This window comes from Staurois parvus, unplaced genomic scaffold (assembly GCF_062004578.1).
Source record: "Staurois parvus isolate SC_StPar_1 unplaced genomic scaffold, SC_StPar_1.0 ptg000155l, whole genome shotgun sequence".
Taxonomy (NCBI): Eukaryota; Metazoa; Chordata; class Amphibia; order Anura; family Ranidae; genus Staurois; species Staurois parvus.
The window spans coordinates 5,297,417-5,320,183 of record NW_028317951.1 but is presented as its reverse complement, the minus strand read 5'-3'; the positions used below and the strand labels follow the sequence as shown (position 1 = coordinate 5,320,183).

The following is a 22,767-nucleotide window of genomic DNA, read 5'->3' as shown; positions in this document are numbered from 1 at the left end:
AGTGGAACTTTAGGTATAAAAGTAAAAATGGATGGACAGGCAAGATTTTTAATGACACTCTTCTGCATTATAAAGCTACCTGCGTGCATGTCCACCCACTGTACAAAATCAGCAATGCCGAATTTGATGAAACTCTGGTGCATGTACAGGCATGACGTCATCCCCGCCTGGACAATGACTGGGCCAGCATTTGGGACCTGAAAGGTGCCAGCCAGGCGGGGTGCTCTGGGACAGTGCCATCGCTGGGGAGTATAGTTCTGCTTTAAGGCTGTCAACAGTTCAACTTCTAGGGATTTGTCAGTGCCTAAAAGTAGAGAGCAAATGAGCATGTGCAGAGTATGGTGAAACAATGTATTACTGGATTTTTAACGGTATAGGCATTTATTTTTGTCCAAGAGACAGCCATAGTTAAAATCTTGTTTGCCATGCTGACCAATATACTCCGTAATTTCAGTAACAACATATTGCTGGTTGTTTGAGTCATTGGAGAAATGTTTTGTTTTGTGCAGCTCAGGAGAAAGTTAGAGAATTCAATGATTGTGAAATAATGGTCTATTTAACATTTGATCTTGCGTGTAATTCTTTTTGTATGGCTTCATTTTGTAACCTACTGTCGGGGTGTGGGAATTTTTTTTAAAAAACTACTTGTCCAAGGGATTAAATGGAGTCCCAATCTACTTGTCCCTCATGGCAATCTACTTGTCCTGATAAAAAATAATTTTAACCAAGGTGAAAGGTTGATGTTTTTCAGTGCAAAGATCAGGCGTATTAAACACACAGAGTGCTGCAGTCAGTGTTGCATTTAGACAGAGCATGATCAGGAGTATATAATGTACAGTAAAGATTGGTTGTACGCAGGAGTGCTAGAGCAAAGGTAGTGTAACAGTGTATGGGGCATGAGGCCATAAAATGTTCACTAAAAGCAATACTCCTCCCACTTAATCCTTTCAGCAAACGTCCCAACTCTTTTCCCTGGACGCTCACCGCTCTCAGCCCAGATTTTTGCCTCCCAACACAAATCCCCTCCACAACCACTCCAAATCACGTTTCCAGTACATATTCTCTTCCCCTCCAAATACCCCCCTCCCCACAGAAATCTTCCTTCCCTCAATCCTCTTAGCAAGAAGTTTCTCCCCACTTCTAGCACAAATCTTCCCCCTTCTAGCAAAATCTCAAACGATTCTCCCATCCCTGTACAGTGTTCCCTGTGTCTATGTAAACAGATGGTATACTTTTTACTTTTTTTTTTTTTTTTTTTATAGTTTAAATGTAATTCTACAAGTGATGTATACATTTATTTTTTGCAGAGCATGAGAAGACAGAGAAATGAAGTTGTTGTTGAACTAAGAAAGGTATACTTCATATATTTTGAGATTTACACGTGATTATTTTTTTGGGGGGGGGGGTAAACAGATGTTTGAATATAAAGTTGTATGTACTACTAAAATGTATGTACAGTTCCCTTCCCCAATTGTAGTGTTTTTTTTTGTTTCAGATGTATAGATTCCCTTAGCTGTCTTGGGGCTATGAGTGGTTGAATGCAGACTACACTTTCTTAAAATGATCCTTTTATGGTGCTTTCTAGCTCCCTATGACTTTTTTTTTTTTTTTTTTTCCCCCTCACTGTACCTTGTGCAGAATGTGATGAGGTTGGTGGATAGGTAACAACATTTTGAACTACCTATTGTCTTCCACCCATAGGTGGGGCAATCTCCTTTGTAAGTGCTGCCATACAGAATTCATTAGAATAGTTACCAGGAAGTATGTGTCAGTTTTGTTAAACTTTCTATAGCAAAACTGCTACACCAGGATGCTTTAATTGTATTCTGTTTACTCCCACTGTGTTCTGTTTCCATTGAGTGGAGGTTTTAAAGTTGCACATTATAAAGTCGTTAATGTGACAATGTTTCTTTTTGTATAGAATAAAAGGGATGAGCATTTGTTGAAAAGGAGAAATGTTCCCCAGGAGGATGTCTGTGAGGATTCGGATGTGGACTCAGAATTCAAAGTGGTAAGTTCCAGAAATGACTGATTCTGTTTTACAGTTCAAAAATAATTTGTTCGCTTGATTGCCAGGTTTTTCTTGCCTTTAAAATGGCCGAAACTGCATCTTTGCTTATTGATACAATCAACTGCTAGTTAACAACACTATATAGAGGAATGTGACTTTATACTAGCAGTTAAAGTGGAGCTCCACCCAAAGGGGAAGTTCCGCTTTAAGGCTTCCTCCCCTGCTCCCCGTTAAGGATTGGCACCTTTTGGTGAGCGGGTACACGTATTTCATAGGTTTGATCACCTAAGGCGATCGGAAACGGAAGTTGTTCTCCCCCCTCCCCGTAGTCTTCTGGGACAAGTGACAGGTCCCAGAACATTACGGGACCATTCAGAGAGCGCAGCACTACTTGTGCATGCACTGTGCGCAACCTGTCACAGCCGGGTGCCCACACTGAAGATGCCAGCGCCGGGAGAGAAGACTGCTGGTGAAACCAGCTGTAGTGAGGACACCGCTGGACAATGTATGTATTTTAAAAGTCAGCAGCTACAGTTTTTGTAGCTGATTACTTTTTCATTTGGAACTCCACTTTAAAGTGGTTGTAAAGGCTAAAGGTTTTTTACCTTTTTATGCATGAAGGTAAAAAACCTTGTGTGCAGTACCCCCCCCCCCCCCCCAATACTCCTCTAAGCCCCCTCTTGATCCAGCGACGTGCACTGGAGTCTCTATCCCGGGACTCCCTCTTCTTATTGGCTCAGACAGAAGGGGGAGCTGTTAGCTCCCATTGCTGTCAATCACAGCTAGTGAGCCAATGAGAAGGGGGGGGCAAGCCGCAGCTCCTTGTGTGAATAGACACACGGAGCAGTGGGTGCCCCCAATAGCAAGCTGCTTTCTTTGAGAGCATCTGACAGGAGGGAGGGGTCAGGAGAGCCTGCGGGAGACCCGTAAAGAGGAACATCCGGGCTGCTCTGTACAAAACTACTGCACACAGCAGGTAACTATAGACCATGTTTTTTTCCTAATGAAACAAAAAAAAAAGACTTTAGAAACATTTTAAGTGGTGTCAAAAGGTAATGATACACAGATATATTGGCCGCCGAAAGTTATCAATGTTTTGCTGGGGGAAAAAAAGGTGCCGCTAACGGACTTCAAAGCAAAACTGCGTTCGGTTGACTTCAGTGCAAAAATGCCCCCATTGACTTCAATGCACAACTGCATCCCGATTGACTTCGGTGCATGCGCGCGCCCCCCCCCATTGACTTGAATGCAAAAAAGCCTCTATTTAAGTTTTATTTAATTTTTTTTAAATTTTATATACATTTCATTTTTTTTTATGTTCAATTTTTGTGTTACTTTCAATAAGTATTTTATGTTACTGTATTGTGTTTTTTAAATTCATATTCATTTAAATTTGTGATATTAATTAAAGTTGAATACAATACAATTTTATATATATATATATATATATATATATATATATATATATATATATATGAAATTTTTTTTTAAAAAGTCTATTTTCAGCCAAGTGCCTCCTACTAAAAATGTTTACTGTGTTGTTGTGTTTTTTTTTTTTTTTCACTACTGTTTTGTAGCAGTATACAATTTTTTGACCTTTTTTTGTATTTTTTTTTTTTTTTTTTTCTCTTTAGCAAAACACATCTTTGGAAGCAATTGTGCAGGTAGTGTATTGCTTGAATGTGATGTTTTTTATTGCTTGACCTTTTTTCATGTATTTAACAGTCTCCTCTTTTTACAGAATGCGTCTAGTGACCACCAAGGAATTCAACTTAGTGCTGTCCAGGCTGCAAGGTAAAACGTTTGTGCATAACAAATATAAAGGCCAAAACAGTTTGTAGACACCCCCTCCTCCCCATTACCCAAATCCTCACTTGTTGCTTTAAATTACTTTCTACTTATGGTTGGCTTTTTACAGGAAACTTTTATCCAGCGATCGGAATCCACCAATTGATGATTTGATTAAATCTGGAATTTTACCAATCTTGGTTCACTGTCTGGAAAGAGATGACAAGTAAGTTTGTTTATTCACAAGTTTCATAGTGCTTGGGCATACCTATTATTTTTTTTATTTTTTTTTTTAATTGCTCATTGCCCATTTTTCTCTCCTCAGCCCTTCTCTCCAATTTGAAGCTGCTTGGGCTCTAACAAACATAGCTTCGGGAACATCTGAACAAACGCAAGCGGTGGTCCAATCACGTTAGTATATATATATTAGCTAAAAGAAATGAAGTTTAATGTTTCTGCTTTGTTGCCCAGTGTAAATTTCAGGCGGATTTTAAATAGGTGTTTAGCTTTGTTTAAATCTTCACCATCCGTCTTCTTTCCAAATAAGTTTTTGATCACATTTACTATATACCTGCAGTAGAATGCAGTTGAAGCAAACATTTTTCACCTTACCAATTCTTAGATGTTGTTGCAGTAGTTTTTGTTTTTTAGGCTTGCTTTCTTTTTCCTCTTAGTGATCTAGTCTGTTTTTCAACAGAACAAGATGTAGCAGTTAGAGGGTTGAGACAAACCATTTAACACCGAACAGGGATATTCGCGGCCGCAGCTGTCAATCACTGGGTCCCGGCCGGTGATTACTCGGCGGCGCCTGGCGATTTCCGACTATCTCCGATGGGGAGGAGAACTGTTTTGTTTACAGTTCTCCTCCCTGTCAGCTTGGGCACACTTCTTTGGATGGCTGTGCACAGCTTTCCAAAGCAGTGTGCTTACTGTGAAGCATTCTGACACGGCCCCCTATGTAAAACACTTCCAGCACACAGTTAACCCTTTGATCGCCCCTCAAGTTAACCCCTTCCTGCCCAGTGCCATGAGTACAGTCAGTGCGCTTTTTTTTAAATTGCGCAAAAAAAAAAAAACTGCACAGGCAATCAAATGCCACTGAAAGCTCAATTAGTGGGAAAAAGACATACATTTTATTTGGGTGCAGCATTGCATGACCGCGCAATTGTCAGTTAAAGAAACGCAGCACCATAACGCAAAAAAGGTGAGGAAGGGGCGTAAATCCTGTAGAGGTCAAGTGATTAAGGCTTTGTTTACATGGGCATTAAAAGAAGTGAAACTCTCCTCAAACTCCTAGTAAAGCCGTATGCACTTGATAACATGGACAGCAGAGTGTTTACATCATGTTGCGTTGCTACTCTTCAAAAATGAAGCTTCAACTCCTCCTTTCAGGTCTATGGTAACACAGCATAAGCTCAGTGGCATGTGTTTGCAGCGAGCTTGCGATGTTTTACAGCATTTTTGCAGGGAGTTGGACCTTGTTCACAGTAGTCAAGAAAAAACTGGCATCTGGGGTGTGTTTTATTGCTCATCAAACTCTCTTGTCAAAAGCACATAGGCCGTTTGCTGAGCATTTTTAACTCTCCTTAAGGGCCGGTTCACACCATGCCTCCATCAGAATCGCACAGGAATGTGCTGTGTGATTCACATGCGGCTCTGGGGTGCCAAAAGTAGTGCATGCACTACCCTTTAGAAACGTACTGTAACCGGATCGCATGGTACAAAAGTACCATGCAATCCGGTGTGGGCAAACGCACCATGTTTGCGACCTGCGTTTGGGGTGTTAACTTTCTATTGACACCCACTGCAGAAAGCAAAAGCAGTGCATGCTATGTAAGGTGCATATGAGTGCCAGTCAAAATAAATTGCATCAGCACAACAAATGTTCTTTAAGGTAACACAGCAATGTGAATGAGCCCTTTTAACGTTTTGTCTTAAACTGGGGTCAGCAACTCGTAGATCGCTGCCAGGCTACTGGTAGATCGCGGTCTGGCCTTGCTGATTTGTCATCCCAGAGCTTCCGACAGAGTGCAACGCAGAGGGACTATTTGTAAAGTCGGAGCTGTATTGGGTAACAAGAGCCAAATAAGCCGGTACCTCCTCTCTAGCGCTTGCTTCTGTCCCATGCGGAGTGATATCAACTGCACTCCACCTCTTATCCCAGCTAGTGGTTTCCAGAGTGCTGCCATCAGCGGGAAAGGAAGAGATCTTCAGGTCAGTGTGAAGCAATACACAGAGCATAATAGTATAGGGCTGCTTTCACACTTATGCACTGCAGTTTATACATACCGCGGGTGCAGTGTGCGTGCAGCATTCCTGCTGGTTTGCTGCGCTTAGACTTCTATTATATCTTGCAGGTGTGGTGCACTTTCTGAAAGTGCACCACACCTGCAGGATGTAATAGTTTATAGCAAAGCGCAGCTAACCCAGGAAAGGTGGAGATGCAATGCGTTGCACGCATTGTGCTGTGGTTTACCTGCACTTTCGTGTGAAAGCAGCCTTATAGGGGGCTCAGAACAGTAAGGGTTCATTTACATTTTCAGTTTGGGGGGTGGTAAAATCCTATAGTGTACAAAGAAACAATAAGAATGAGCACTATTGCTAAAGGCTACAAAATGGTGCTAGACCAACTGAATATCCAAATGCTCCAAATAATTGACAAAGGGACAAATAAGCTGCTTAAAATTTAATTAAAGGAACACTTTTTTAAATCGGAGTATAGTATCAAGTCGATTAAATTGCTGGGATATTGATCTGGTCAGTTAAGTAGCAGAGGGTGTTAATCAGTTTCAGCTGCTTTGGTGTTATTGAAATTAGCAGGTGCACTAGATGGGCAACAATTAGACGACCCCCAAAACAGGAATGGTTTTACAAATGGTGACCACTGACTTTTTTTTCTCTACTCCTTTTTTCTGACTGTTTTTTCACTAATTTGGCTAGGGCCAGTGTCACTACTAGTAGCATGAGGCAATACCTGGACATTAGAGGTTGCACAGGAATTCCAACTCCTCCAGGATTGCACATCAATACATGCCATTGCCAGAAGGTCTGTTGTGTCTCCCAGTACAGTGTCAAGAGCATGGAGGAGATTCTAGAAGACAGGCAGTTACTCTAGTGAGAGCTGGACAGGGCCACAGAAGGTCCTTAACCCATCAGCAGAACCGGTATTTGCTCCTTTGTGCAAGGAGGAACAGGATGGGCACTGCCAGAGCCCTACAAAATGACCTCCAGCAGGCCACTGGTTTAAATGTCTGACCAAACAATCAAAAAACAAACTCCATGAGGGTGGCCTGTGGGCCCTGTGCTCACTGCCTGGCACCATAGAGCTTGATTGGCATTTGCCATTGAACACCAGAAGCCGTGGAGAACATTATGCTGCCTGTAGCATTGTTCAGCATGACACTTTTGATGGTGGGTCGGACATGGTCTGGGAAGGCATATCCATGGAGAGACGCACAGACTGCTACAGGTTAGACAATGGCACCCTGACTGCTATTAGGTATCGGGATGAAATACTTGGACCCATTGTAACCCTATGCTGGTGCAGTGGGTCCTGCGTTCCTCCTGGCTGTGCAGGTAATGCCTGGCAACACTGTGCTCGGTGACCTTTGACTTCTCCCATGTTGTTCAGGTAGATCTCCACCTGTTCAAGGTTGCCTACCCCTGATCTAAAGCTAAAATCTTTAGTTTTGGAAGAGATGAGGGTTAGAACTTCTTTAGGGTTTTAGCAGTCTGTGTCCCCATTAGGGAAAATTCACCCCCTTTAAATTTTCGTCACCAGAGCAGGAATAGAGTGGAATTCTTTCTTTAGGGAAACTTATTTCAGCGGCATATAAGGTGGTATCCCTTACTTTGGAGAGATTTCTTCTATCTGCAGAAACTAATGGGAGACAGATGGCAAGATTACCTCAAAAGGATTTCAAACATTCTCTCTTCCATCCAAAATGCAGATGGTTTTGATTGTATTCACATTCTTTTTAAAATCTTACGCGCTACTATAGATCAAAATTCAAGTGCATCTAGAAATGTGTGAAAATAACACTCCAAAATACATTTATAGCTGCTATACCACAAAACCCTATCTCATATGGGGGCAAAATCAATGAATAAATAAAAATACCGAGCAGCGCTACACATCATAAATTAAATAGCGAATACTAGAAGTGATAATCATATACAAGTCCCAAAGAAATTGCTTCTGAATGGAATATCCTTCCTCCTGTGAACACCTGGTGCTCCAACCACAAAAAAAGTGCACAATTCCTCCACCATATATCTGCTCCCCTCCAGCAGTGCGATCTCACATGTATAATGCTCGGTCAAATCACACTTTTGGTCTCATAATGGACTCTGAAGATCAATTTGATGAGAATGGATCTCAATGACTCGCTTCATCAGCAGCATTCCTCATAAATAAAAAAACTTCACATAGTGTTTACCCTTTAAAAAGCTTTAAAACAAAAACTTCCACATATGTACTCACATGTGACAGGTGCCAGACCGCAACAAGTGTGGAAAACCTCCAATGAATATCTCCACAATCTTAAGAAATATGTGCCTTCCGAGTCGGCTACAATTGACTACAGCAGTATGTGCTCCAGCATGACACCAGGTCATAAGAAAACCATGTGACACAATAGCCACCAGGGCCCTATAGGTGTTACCAGTGTGTCCCACGATCTGCAGAGTCCTGGAGAGATGTACACCACTGCTATTAAAAACTCCTTGTGTCATGACGTCATCCACAAGCTCTTGTCTGACACGTTTCGTCACCGATCGTGTGACTTTATTAATGGGACCTGATTGGGCCATCCAATCCTATTTAACCTTATATATAGACTCCCAACGCCATTTTGTTGAAGACCAATTAGGGCGCAGCATATTAGAGACGTTAAAATCCCATCTCTCACATTAGGAGTGGTATAAACTACCTATGCTAAACAATCGTCAATCGGATTGACCGTCATTCACAGCACAGATTCCCATAAGATTTGGAACTAATAGAATTGCCAAAATGATTATAAATCTCTCTCCTGGTGTAAAACTTATACAGCCATGGATAACACCTTAATGCATACCAAATATATATTCCTACCACAAGGGTGATCCATAATATAAAATACAAAATCTAATATATACCGTATTTTTCGCTCCATAAGACGCACCTGACCATAAGACGCACCTAGGTTTTAGAGGCAGAAAACAGGAAAAAAAAAATTCTGAACTAATGGACTGCAGACACAGTACAAGAGATGACCAGAGACTGCGGACAGTACAAGAGATGACCAGAGACTGCGGACAGTACAAGAGATGACCAGAGACTGCGGACAGTACAAGAGATGACCAGAGACTGCGGACAGTACAAGAGATGACCAGAGACTGCGGACAGTACAAGAGATGACCAGAGACTGGACAGTACAGATGACTGCTGACCTTTGGGGAGGTGGGGAGCGGGTACCTGAATTTGACAGGTACCCGCTCTTACTTCCGCAGAGTTTTTGTTTGATCTTACCTGTTCCTCGATCCAGCTGCGCGCTGTCTTCCCGGCTTCTGTAATGGCGCTCGGCATGACAGCCGGGTGCCCGGTGCGCATGAGCGAGAAGCACTTGCGCTTTGTGATTGGTCCAGCGGCTTCTGGGATCTGTCATGTGTCCCAGGTACCGCCTTACCATTCACAAAAAGCACCGCTTCTTGCGCATGCGCACTTGGCACCCGGCTGTCATGCCCAGTGCCCACACTACAGAAGCCGGGAAGACAGCACGCCGCTGGATAGAGGAACAGGTAAAATCAAAGAACAAAGTAAGCGGGTACCTGTCAAATTCAGGTACCCGCTCCCCACCTCCCCAAAGGTCAGCAGGCATCTCCATAAGGTCCCGCTGCAGAGCTGAGCGGCCGACCCGGTATTCTGACGCGGCGGTGGAAATACCGGACCGGCCGCTCCATATTCGCTCCATAAGACGCACTGACATTTCCCCCCCTTTTTTGGGGGGGGGGAAAAGTGCGTCTTATGGAGCAAAAAATACGGTAATTATAACCATAATGATTATGGTCTCACTGCTGGAGGTGAGCAGACGTCTGGCGGAGGAACTGTGTATATTTTTTTTGCGGTTGAAGCACCAGCTGTTCACAGGAGGAAGGATATTCCATTCAGAAGCAATTTCTTTGGGACTTTTGTATGATTATCACTTATAGTATTCACTATTTAATTATTAGTGTATGATGTGTAGCGTTGTACGGTATTTATTTACACATTCTTGTTTTTATTTCGCATTGGCGCCTCTCCCTCATTGTTGGCACATGATTAAAATATATAAATGTTAACCTTTAGTGCAAGCAGTGACCAATGATAATGGATGTTTTTTGTGCCTCCTGTATTTAACATATTGGGTTTTTTTTTTTTTTTTTTCAAACTTTAGATGCGGTTCCTCTTTTCTTGAGGCTTCTGCATTCTCCTCATCAGAATGTATGTGAACAAGCTGTGTGGGCATTGGGGAATATAATTGGTAAGTATTACCTATTTCTTCTTCGTCGTCGTCGTCGTCGTCGTCGTCGTCGTCTTCTTCCTTCTTCCTTCTTCTTTCTTTCTTCTTCTTTCTTTCTTCTTCCTTCTTCCTTCTTCTTTCTTCTTCTTTCTTTCTTCTTCTTTCTTCTTTCTTCTTTCTTTCTTCTTCTTTCTTCTTCTTTCTTCTTTCTTCTTTCTTCTTTCTTCTTCTTTCTTCTTCTTTCTTCTTCTTTCTTCTTCTTTCTTCTTCCTTCTTCCTTCTTCTTTCTTCTTTCTTCTTTCTTCTTTCTTCTTTCTTCTTTCTTCTTCTTCTTCTTCCTTTCTTCTTCCTTCTTTCTTCTTTCTTCTTTCTTCTTTCTTCTTTCTTCTTTCTTCTTTCTTCTTTCTTCTTTCTTCTTCTTCTTCTTCCTTTCTTCTTCTTCTTCTTCTTCTTCCTTTCTTCTTCTTCTTCTTCTTCTTCTTCTTCTTCTTCCTTTCTTCTTCTTCTTCTTCCTTCTTTCTTCTTTTTTCCTTTCTTCTTTATTATTATTTCGATCTACTGTGTCCTGTTTGTTTTACTCCTTTGAATGAAGTTGGCCTGGAATGTTGGTGTCTGTTGCAATTAAAGTGTATGCCATCCAGAATATTTTTTTTTCATGTGTATTCGCATATATTTTATAAATCGTAGTTTCCATCATTTTCATGTACTTCATTACCTGCAAGTCTCCTTTTCTTCCTTAATCTAAAATGATCACAAAGCACAGAATCCTATTTGCATGGTCTGATTGCATCCTTTGGCCGACCTTTCAGAGCAGAGGTACAGGACTGTATTGGCTAGTTTGTAAAGCCATCTCGCCCCCTGGCCAATCATAGTTTGCCTCTGGTACAAACCCCTTCCCAATCAATCTGCCTCTAAAACACTCCTACATGCGCAGCCATCATCTTGCCTCAGGCTGAACACATTATGAAATACAGGCACAGTGCCCTTGTGACCCTGACCCTAGGTCCCCCCCCCACACACACACACCACCACCACCAAAAATCAGGAAGAAGAAATGCATGATCACATGACAGAACTTTATAACCTTGTAAAGAAAAAATGTTTGAAACTAAGCAAAAACTGTTATGGTGCCTGCATAGTTGTAACTGTATTAGTAAGTATCTAACATTGTATGTTCACAATTACTTTAATTTCCTGTTATGGTGAACAGGTGATGGGCCTCAGTGTCGGGATTATGTTATCAGCCTTGGAGTGGTCAAGCCTTTGCTGTCTTTCATCAGCCCCACTATTCCCATTACCTTCTTGAGAAATGTCACCTGGGTAATGGTAAATCTGTGTCGCCATAAAGATCCTCCTCCACCTATGGAAACCATACAGGAGGTAATGTACCAGTTTACAACAGTTAAGAATGCATGGCAGATATATTAATTTGGAAACTATTTTGCTCTTGGAAATGATGACATGGAGATATCGGGGTGTTGTGAGAATGGGTATATATTAATGTAATGTTTTTAGCCTATACCTTTTAAAAATTTATATACATATAAAGAAGTTAAGTGTGAGTGTTTGGGATGTGTGTTGGGTTATACAAGGGGACTCTGAAATTGGATTACATTGCTGATTTCGGAGTGCATCTGAGGACTGTTGCAAACTAAAGGGCTTTCATGCAGCAATTCCTGTGATTATGGCCCTTTGTGGGGTTTCCTTGATAACCTTTTAAACCGTAAATCTCTAACAGATATGCTTTACATTGTGTATCTGTGATCTGACCAAAGACCAGTTCCCCCATTTATTTTGGAATGCATTTTAAATTCTTGAGTAATTGTTTTATTTGGTAATCTGTATCTCTTATAGATTCTTCCAGCGCTGTGTGTCCTTATCCACCACACAGATGTAAATGTAAGTATCCAAATAAGTGCTGTATGGTTTTTGTTTTGTTTTATTTTTCATAATCTAGCCCCTAGTTTCTCTTGGTGACTGTACTGAATAACTCACACTGGTTTACATACAACTTTTAGAGATGTGTATAACTATTAAAGATGATTATTTCTTAGAACTTAAAAGTAGCAAACTACTGGTGCTTGTATAATGCTCCATCATTTTCAGAATGAGTAAGGAGATCAAAGCACACATAGTAGAGTCCTATTCTGTGATTAATTAGGAATGTTTATTCATGAATACGTGGTCTAGGGCAGAAACAAACTGCGAATGATACTAGAAAAAGTAAATAGACTTATTCTAACATTGACGGGTCAAAATCTTCACAAGAAAACTAGCATGTTCAGTAGGACCTTAGCAATGGCAGTCTCCAAAAATCACTTTCCAAATATAAATTCAGTTATTAAAATATCAGCTTAAAAATGTTTATGTAATTAAGTCCTTTTTTTCTTTTTTAAATTCTGAAGCTTTCAATCAAATTCCTAGTCATTTTTGCTGTAAAGGTTCTTACTCAGAGAATTCTATTATAAAGGTAATAGCGCATTGTCGCTGTCTCCCAGTTAATCTGCATCTTCACCTTGTCACATGGGCTTCTAATCACGCAGGCGGCTTCAACAGATGCATTACACCAGTGGTTCTCAACCTTTCTAATGCCGCGACCCCTTAATACAGTTCCTCATGTTGTGGTGACCCCCAACCATAAAATTATTTTCGTTGCTACTTCATAACTGTAATTTTGCAGTGGGAGGAATAGTGCCCCATCGTTGGCGTCAGCGGGGGGAGGAATAGTGCCCCATCGTTGGCGTCAGCGGGGGGAGGAATAGCGCCCCATCGTTGGCGTCAGCGGGGGGAGGAATAGCGCCCCATCGTTGGCGTCAGCGGGGGGAGGAATAGCGCCCCATCGTTGGCGTCAGCGGGGGGAGGAATAGCGCCCCATCGTTGGCGTCAGCGGGGGGAGGAATAGCGCCCCATCGTTGGCGTCAGCGGGGGGAGGAATAGCGCCCCATCGTTGGCGTCAGCGGGGGGAGGAATAGCGCCCCATCGTTGGCGTCAGTGGGGGGAGGAATAGTGCCTCATCGTTGGCGTCAGTGGGGGGAGGAATAGTGCCCCATCGTTGGCGTCAGTGGGGGGAGGAATAGTGCCCCATCGTTGGCGTCAGTGGGGGGAGGAATAGTGCCCCATCGTTGGCGTCAGTGGGGGGAGGAATAGTGCCCCATCGTTGGCGTCAGTGGGGGGAGGAATAGTGCCCCATCGTTGGCGTCAGTGGGGGGAGGAATAGTGCCCCATCGTTGGTGTCAGTGGGGGGAGGAATAGTGCCCCATCGTTGGTGTCAGTGGGGGGAGGAATAGTGCCCCATCGTTGGTGTCAGTGGGGGGAGGAATAGTGCCCCATCGTTGGTGTCAGTGGGGGGAGGAATAGTGCCCCATCGTTGGTGTCAGTGGGGGGAGGAATAGTGCACCATCGTTGGTGTCAGTGGGGGGAGGAATAGTGCCCCATCGTTGGTGTCAGTGGGGGGAGGAATAGTGCCCCATCGTTGGTGTCAGTGACACAAATGATGGGGCACTATCCCTTCCACTGACACCAATGATACTTACCTTGCTGACTCCTGCTCCAGCCTGGGCTCGCTCTCTCCCTCTCCCATCTACAGCCTGCATACCTGGCTGCAGCAGCAAAATTTGCACTTACCTGTCAGCTGTCTTCCTTCTCTGGCCTCTCTCTTCACTCGTTCCTGCAGCTCCCTCAATCTTCTTCGATCTCCGCGCGCTGCCGCTCGGCTCCTCCTCTCCAAGCTCCACCTTCTCGCCGGTGATTGGCCGCCTGTGTGCCTCTCCTGAGCTACAGTTCCGGTGGCCAATCAGCGGCGAGGAGGCGGTGACAGGGGCAGCATATCATCCCGCCCACACATCGCCGGAGACAGCAGCGGTGTCTCGGTTCCTAAGACCATCGGAAATATGTTTTCCGATGGTCTTAGGCGACCCCTGGGAAATGGTCGTTCGACCCCCAAAGGGGTCGCGACCCCCAGGTTGAGAACCGCTGCATTACACAGACATGGTTTACTGTTGTCATCAGGAAACCCACCCTAAAATGCCATGTAGCTGGAGTACATAAATGTAAACCGGAAAAGCACAACAAACATGGCAACTGTTTTATAATACACTGTCTATAATATTCCGTTAGGGTTTCACTTACCCTTAAAAGGTAATTTCCACTTGTGCAGTCAAATTTGAGGGAACCCCACAATGTGTTTGTGTTCCCATTCAATTAGTAAATAAAATACCATTTTAGATATTTCTAAGGTGGTGTTATGGCCAAGTCAAAGAATTTCTGGACAGTCTTACGGTGTATTGTCCTCATACAGTGAGATGTACCACCTTTAACCTACAATACAGGGAAGTTTTTTAAGCCTCATGCACACTGGGCGTTTAAAAGGCCATTTTTTTTCTTTTTTCTTTTTCCCTTGCCCCTATATACCGCTCAATGTTAGCCTATGTGTCTATACACAAGTGAGTGTTTGGAGGCAGGAAAACAAAACCTACTACCAGTACATTCAGGAGCAGCACCATGTTGGCAGCAAAAATGCTTGACATGTCTGCATGTGTAATCGCGTCTAAATAAATGTTAACGCTAGGCACGTTTAACACTTGAGTGTGACTTTATTTCAGTGACCAGAATAAAATATTCTGTCCAATACAATGAATTGGCACCCAAGTGCTTGATGCACCTAAATGTGTTTTACAAAAATGTGGCTTTAGGTATGCTTTTGATGCTGCTTTTCTCCTGCCAGGAGAAAGGCGTTCAGGAGAGCTGGACAAACGCTCGGTGTTCATGAGGCCTTAATTTTAAGCCTTTGAACAGTGTTCAAATCCAATTTTAAATGTGTAAAATGCTGACTGACCATCAGCCACTGAGACTGCATAGTTTTTGAGGAAAAAACCTGCTCAAGTCCTTTGCCATCATTCCCAAACTGACCATTTCAGCACTTGATGGGGTACGCAACACATTGAAACTACCTCGGTCTCTCCCAGCGTTCTTCCGAATTTGGTATTCTTTTAGAACTTGTAAAGCTGACAAGACCTTCCCAGTACTCCTGCTGTTCTTGGTCTTCCTTTATAAAAAAAAAAAAAAACTGTAAGCATACTGGCAAGGTTTCTGCACCTTCTAAGCACTTATCAGTCCTGTACAAATTGGAGGACTTTCTTAAATATCTTTTTAATGAAGCATTTACAATCCCAGTTGAGGGTACACCTGTCATTAAGGACCCCACCAATGGGGCAACAATAGATGTTGTCTTGTGTAGTCATCCTCTCTAGCAGGTCTTGCTTTCTACCCTCCCCTTGCTGTGACCCTAATTATCAAAACCTAGTTGACTGGTCCAGGGCTATTAGTAGGGATCTGATCACTTTGGCAGTTTATACCCTGTCATGATACCTTTTGAACTAATGCTTTCAGCATTCAGATACATATTGGCTAGATCTTATTTTTCGAATAAACTTCCTGTCAATGAACTTGAGGTAGAATCTTTGTCTAAAGTGTTTGACTGCATCTAAAACGCTCTTGACCAACATTGCCTTTGAGGGACAACACCTCTTCAGGGATGTCTAGGATGCCCTCAAGGATGCTATAGGTGGCAAGAGCTCTCGCCTTTCTCAGCCAAAAAAAAAGGCTTAGTCTGGGAAGGCTCACACCTCACTGGATCCCAGCAAAAGTCCTCAGTTACTCCAGAGCCTCTGATTTCATGTCTCCCAAATCCCCGACAAGTCTTCAGCATGAACAGGTACACTCCCAATTGCCATAGTAGGGGGTGTCTGTTGACCTTTATAGACCCTTGGACAGCCTGCATTGTCTATGCTTGGGTGCAGTAGGTGGTTTTCAGGGAGGCTACAAGCTAGCATTTCACTCCCAACCCCCTCCACTGGTCATCCCTTTCAGCTTGTCTGTCGCTGCACAGATTAGCAGATCTCCATGCAGCCTTAGCAAATCCTTTGGAACAGGTTGCCATTGCCGCAGTCCCTGTGGCAGTATAGTTTGTTTTTTATTAAGAGTTTAACAGACAAAAATATACATACACATCTTAAGGCTCCGTGCACACTGTTTTTTAAGCTGCTAGAAGCTGTTATCAGCATTTTTTTCTTCTGCCCCTAGACGCTAAATATTATCCTATGTATCCATGCACACCATTTTAGGCTAGTGGCGTTTTTTAAGCTTCATTGTTTAGGAGCAGAAAAAAAAGGTTTTTTTGGGAGTGTTTTTCTGGCATAAAAAAGTGAAACTACGCACTTAACAGTTTTTTGGGTTTTTTTTAGCCTTTGGACTTCTGTGACCATCAAGCATGTGAATATGCATGTCACAATTTTTCCAGTGCATCAGCGATTTGTTTAATTTTTGTTTTCTTTTCTCACTTTGCTGTGGGTCTTCTGAACTCTAGTTTGTGCCCCTGCCAGTGAAGTCTGTTTTCTGCACCTTGGGTATTCAGCAAGGTGCTTTAGTACTAGTGCTACTTTGCTTTCTGGTTATTCCCATTGTTTGATGTCCTAGATGACCTCCTGCTGAAGAAACAGTCGGTGCAGTTTTTAGCAGCAGTGTAGCCCTGACCATCCAGACCCAACCCCAGGAAAAACCTCAATCTCCTCTCCCAGACTGTTACTGTTTAGTACAGAGGTCACATCATCGAGTTCTTCACTTCTGCGTGAGTCCTGGGGCTAATGTTAGCCTCACAGTTTAAGGAGACTTATCCTGTAAAGAACACTTTCAGTTCTTGTTATTCCACAGGGACAAGGTGCTGTTGGGGCCCAGAACTTCCTTCTTAACTAAGGTAGTTGCAAAAGTCTTTCCTCTTAACCAGGTCATCGTCCTTCCATTCCTGCATTGCCTGTATGTTATAGCTGTGAATTTCTCACGGCCTCTGCTTACTTTTGTTATTGAAACTCTCCCCTTCCAGATTTGTACTCTTTAGTTCCCCTGTGTGTGAACCAGCTTTTCATTCCAGCATTTTTGGTGGCTTAGAGAGAGCATAATCAAAGCCTGTGGGCTTAAGGAAAGGGTTCCACCCTACTACTGGATCCGTACACAACTTGGGCTCTCTGGCATCATATAAACTTTTTCCAGATTTGCGAAGCTGCCACTTGGTCCTCTTTTTACAGTTTCCAAGGTCTCTTCGGATGCCGGTTTGGGGAGTTGGGTTCTTTTAGGCAGCTTGTGTTGGGTGTGGGGTTTTTGTTTTTTGGGGGTTTTTTTGCTTGTTAGCATTTTGCTTGCTGTGATTTACCCCTCAATTGGACCACTTTTTAATTTTTTTCTGACTGATTTCCTGTGTCCTTTTCTTAGAATGCACTTGTGTGTTTATAATCATGCTGTTGGTACTGCCTACTTGGAGGAGGTGTTGCATGCTGACCTACAAAATTGTTTGCCAGTGTCCAATCCCCCTGTAGGTGGCAGTATAACTTGACAGTATCTGACCTCCTGTGTCCATCAGTGAACTCCAAGAAAAGGACTTCGAGCACGAAACAAAAATGAGTGCATGTAGCAAACCTAAGGATGAGTTAAACATTTTTTTAACAGATTACCTTCTTTATTCCTAGATTTTGGTAGACACTGTTTGGGCTCTTTCCTATTTAACGGATGCTGGTAATGAACAAATACAGATGGTAATAGACTCTGGAATCGTGACAAACCTGGTTCCTCTTCTAAGTAACCCAGAGGTGAAAGTGCAGGTGAGCCCTACAAATATCATACAGAACACATTTCTGTTAAAGTATTTTCTAGCAATACTAAATTGCTGCTTTCCTTTCTTCCAGACTGCTGCTTTAAGAGCTGTAGGTAACATTGTCACTGGCACAGATGAGCAAACGCAAGTTGTTCTGAACTGTGATGCTCTGTCACACTTCCCAGCCTTGCTTACTCATGTAAAGGAAAAGATTAACAAGGTAGGTACTTCTCACTTTCTGTACATGTGTGTACTTTGCATCAATTAAGAGTACATTTTCATTTCTCTGGAAAGGCCTTGAACACAGATCTTTGCTTGCGCAAGTTTCTGTAGCACTCTTTTATTATCACATTTTAAGTATTTATAACATTGTTCTATAATTTTTACTACACATTACCTTTAAGAGAATTTTAGCTGAAGATTTTTGCCAACAGAGGACTTTGTATAATGTCATCCAGATTATGAATACTAAAATTTAGAGCTTGTTTACCTTGTGCGGTGACTGGCATTTTTATCCAGTGCAAAGAAAAGCCAGTCACCGCAAGGGCACAAAGAACACAGTGGTTTCTATGTGACCCATTCGCATCATAATGCTGGTGTGATGTGTAGTACAGAAATATGTATACATGCTACATTTTTCCACAGCGTGCTGCATTTCACCGCTCTGCAGCACAACACCACACTGCTGAGTGCAGATGTAAATTAAGTACAGAGTTGGAAGAAAGGTGTGAAGTGCTGAATCACATATCCCACCACTCCTTGCCAGGCGTCACACAACAGCTGTCTGCGCCTTTAAAATGTTAAATTTTGCATTTTACTGTGTGGGCTAGTGTGAACCCTTTACCACTTCGATTGGATATTAGGCTGTAACTCTAGCTAAAATATTTTAGACTGGGGAAAGAGTTGGAGCCTCTGAAGAAATTCTGTTCATTTCCTATGTAGATGACACCACCGGAAGTGGAAATTTCCCCAATATGCACTCCTAAAACTGAGTCTTAACCCTTCCCAAATCCACCAAAAAAGGCTAGAGTTTTATGTTAACAGCTTATTGTTACTTTGTTTCATATTGACATCCTATGGTTGCATTTTATGAATATGTATGATTTGATATTCAATATGTATATATTGCAGGAGGCAGTCTGGTTTTTGTCCAACATCACGGCCGGAAATCAACAACAAGTTCAAGCTGTTATTGATGCTAACCTTGTGCCAATGATCATACACTTATTGGATAAGGTAAAGTTGACTGATGTTTTTATTTTTAAGTATCCCAAACATGAAGTATATCTTTAGTTTTTTTGTTTTTTTTTTTCTTTCTTCACAGGGTGACTTTGGAACTCAGAAAGAGGCTGCATGGGCAATAAGCAATTTAACAATCAGTGGAAGGAAAGATCAAGTGAGTAACTTTTCTTTGTCTTTACAGTTTTCTGAGCATTTCATAAGAGACCTTCAATGGCTCAAGTTCATATAATATAAAGATTTTTGAAATGTATGCACCATTTCCAAATTAGACATAGCAGCTGGCAGTGAAGGCTGTGTATTGATTAGGACAGGGGTCTACAAACTTTTCAGGACATGTGCCACATTGTATATTAGAAATATTTGTGATCCTAAAAAAAATCTGTTTAATCAATAAATCTGTGTCCCCATCAGACAGACCCTCTATAGATTCTCCATTACCACTGTAAGGTTTATAGAATGCCTGTAGCAGGAGGCGGAGCATGTCTGGTCCCTCCTTCTGTGGATGTTGGGGTAAACGATTGATTGCTAGGACGCCAGAAGGGAGAAGTGGAGACTATAGTTATCTTACCCTAACGTAGTTCAAAGATCCCTGGATTAGAACAATATTAGGAATGGACTCGCTTGTAATTTTTAAAGATGGGCTTTTTCAACAAGCGGTTTCTCATGTGTGATATGTCTATAAGCCTGCCACAGAATGTGAATGCAAGAAGTAAATCTCTTTTGAATGGGTCATATATAGGCAGATTTTTTTCAGGAGCTTTGTAAATTAAATATTGTGTAATCAAACCATGAAGCTTCTTTTTATGCAGGCAAAAATAAAAAATTATCTCGTTTACCACGAAGCCCGTAAGATTTGGATAGGATAAATACTTCTCAAGGTGAATTGTAGCTGTGTGATTTTTCTCTAGGAGCCTTCAAGAGACTGTCTGTCTAAATGTGTGTTTGCTTTCTTGTCACTATAGCAAAACTATAGTTTAAAACTGAGAGGAAAGTGTAGTCATTACTGTGTAAAATGTAACCTATCGTAGCTAAATCAACTGGTGAGTAATGGCTTTTTTTTTTTTTTTTTTCTTTCAAATCAGCTGGATGAGGTTTGTGATTTAATTGTGACGGTTTTATATTTTTTAGGTGGCATATCTTATCCAACAGAATGTAATTCCTCCTTTCTGTAATCTGCTGACTGTAAAAGATGCCCAGGTCATACAAGTAGTGTTGGACGGTTTAAGCAATATATTGAAAATGGCAGATGATGAGGCTGAGACCATAGCCAACCTTATTGAGGAGTGTGGAGGTATGTTATACATGCAGACTGGCTTTGCTTTTATCCCTATTACTTTTGCCTTGCCTTCAGTGAGTTTTCTTATTTTTCACTGAATAATTTCCATTGGTTTGAAGTGACAGACTCCAGTAATGAAGTGATTGTTAAAGCTAATTATCTTTCTGCTTTTAGCCAAGACATTCAAGTTTAGAAGTAGACAGAGGAATACAGCTTTACTTAAAGCAGAGCTCCAGCCAAAAGGGGAAATGCTGCATTAAGTCCTCCTCCTTCACTCCTGTTTGTGAAATGGAGGTTTTGGAGAGGAAGGGGGAATGGGTACCTGATTTTTGATTTTTAGTGCCAGGAGACTAGTATTGGTGGCTTTTTGTGAGAGGCTTTTTAAGCATCAATGACAAGCAAAAATAGCTCTGCTCAATCATCTCCCTGAAGACTAACTATAGCCCATCCCCTAAACAGAACCAAACTCAGCCTAAAAAATTGCTTAACCCCTTTGCGCCGGCCGCGCACAAATGTGCGGCCTCCCGGCGTCTGGGCCTAGACGCCGAGCGGCCGCACATTTGCGTCCATGTAACTAAATACATATGTGCTGAGAGCGCGCGCCCTGCGCGCTCCCAGCACACGTGTGGTACTCACGGAAAGGTCCCGGTCCGCTCTTTCGAACGGGACCTTTCCCGATCATGTGACCGCCGTGACGCGTCATCACGGCGGTCACATGATTCCTAAGCCACGCCCCAACCGCCCCGCCTCCCGGCGTCTGAATCTCTTAAAGGGCCGGGAGGCATCGGCGGGAAGGGGTTAAAGTAACATAGCTGAAGTGCTGACAACTTGGAATTTACCTACAAGTGCTTGTGTTGGCCTTCGTTATTATTCCTTGTTGATCTCATGAATCTTAGAATGCCAGTGGAGAGGATTGCTTCTCCAGCCATATAATCATTTTATGTCATCGTTCAGTGCATGTTTGGATTGCATGTTTAGGCACTTTTTTAGCCACTTTAAGTTAAAGTGATTCTAAAGTCTTCATTTAAAAAAAAAAATGTTTATACTTGCTGTGTGCAGTGGTTTTACACAGAGCAGCCCGGATCCTCCTCTTCTTGGGACATCGCTGGATCAAGAGGGGGCTTAGGTGAGTATTAAGGGGGGGGCTAGGGGGGATGCTGCACAGAGGTTTTTTTTTACCTTCATGCATAGAATGCATGAAGGTAAAAAAACCTTGAGCCTTTAGAACCACTTTAATGCTTTCTATAATCCATTTGAAATGTAGGTGTTGAAGGTATTTACCCATGCATAAAGTGGAGCAGAGAGGCTCAAAGCCAAATGCGTAGTTCTTCAGATAAAATTACAAAGTAAATAACAAATTACTAAATAAATTTTGAGCCAAGTTACAGCTTTGTAAATTTGTGGTAATTTTTTTTTGTTTTCTTTAGTAATATAAATGGACACATTATATACAGTGAATGAAATAAGTATTTGATCCCCTGCTGATTTTGAATGTTTTCCCAAACAATCGGTTGGTTTGTTTGCTCCTGTGGACAGGTGTCTTTTATACAGGTAACAAAATGAGATTAGCAGCACTCCCTTTAAGAGACTGCATCTAATCTCAGCTTGTTACCTGTATGAAAGGCACCTGTTAGCCAGAAATCCAGCTGAATGATGGGGGATCAAATACTTATTTCCCTCATGAACATGCAAATCAGTGCATCATTTGTTAGACATGCATTTCTTTTGAATTTTTTGTTGCTATTCTGTCTCTCAGTGTTACAATACACCTACCATTCGATTATTAGACTGATCATTTCTTTGTGAGTGGGCTAACATTCAAAATCAGCAGGGGATCAAATACTTATTTCCTTCACTGTATGACCCTCATTCAGTGTTTTTTGTGTTTTTTCGTTTTTTTTTTTTTTTTCTTTTTCCCCCTTTGGTTGCTTTTATTTTGGGGGGGGGGGGTGAATTCTTTTGATTATTTTTTTTGGAGGGGTTTGGTTTGTTTATTGTATAATAGTATTTCCCCCTCCCCTTTTTAAACAGGTCTGGAGAAGATTGAACAGCTGCAAAGCCATGAGAATGAAGATATCTACAAACTGGCTTTTGAAATAATTGACCAGTTTTTCTCATCAGATGTAAGTTCAATGCCAGTGTTGCTAAATTTGTCCAGACAAGCTAAAATGTGAAATGTTAATTTACCAATTGCACAATAAATGCTGCACACAGAACAACTTTGCAGGCACTTTCAAGTAACTTAAGAGTGCTACATTGATTTTGCCTTTCTTTGTGATTGAAAACTGTTGTGTGCAAGAGCAAAAGTCTATCTAGAATGGAACTT

The 22,767-nt window shown here is 42.0% G+C and overlaps 1 protein-coding gene and 1 non-coding gene across 2 annotated transcripts in view; both read left to right on the top strand.

The window, feature by feature from the left end:
• KPNA4 (karyopherin subunit alpha 4) overlaps window positions 1-22,767 on the top strand; it is a 48,768-nt gene that overhangs the window by 21,326 nt on the left and 4,675 nt on the right. The window contains exons 2-16 of the mRNA XM_089675444.1: window positions 1,308-1,352; window positions 1,922-2,011; window positions 3,646-3,675; window positions 3,753-3,805; window positions 3,930-4,025; window positions 4,125-4,210; window positions 10,216-10,302; window positions 11,492-11,661; window positions 12,136-12,180; window positions 17,799-17,930; window positions 18,015-18,143; window positions 19,055-19,159; window positions 19,248-19,319; window positions 20,294-20,456; window positions 22,473-22,564. Of these exons, the coding sequence (XP_089531570.1) occupies window positions 1,308-1,352; window positions 1,922-2,011; window positions 3,646-3,675; window positions 3,753-3,805; window positions 3,930-4,025; window positions 4,125-4,210; window positions 10,216-10,302; window positions 11,492-11,661; window positions 12,136-12,180; window positions 17,799-17,930; window positions 18,015-18,143; window positions 19,055-19,159; window positions 19,248-19,319; window positions 20,294-20,456; window positions 22,473-22,564 (1,395 nt within the window). The remainder of the gene's footprint in view (window positions 1-1,307; window positions 1,353-1,921; window positions 2,012-3,645; window positions 3,676-3,752; window positions 3,806-3,929; window positions 4,026-4,124; window positions 4,211-10,215; window positions 10,303-11,491; window positions 11,662-12,135; window positions 12,181-17,798; window positions 17,931-18,014; window positions 18,144-19,054; window positions 19,160-19,247; window positions 19,320-20,293; window positions 20,457-22,472; window positions 22,565-22,767) is intronic.
• On the top strand, window positions 11,730-12,054 carry LOC149463262 (small Cajal body-specific RNA 7). The gene has a single exon (XR_016312498.1).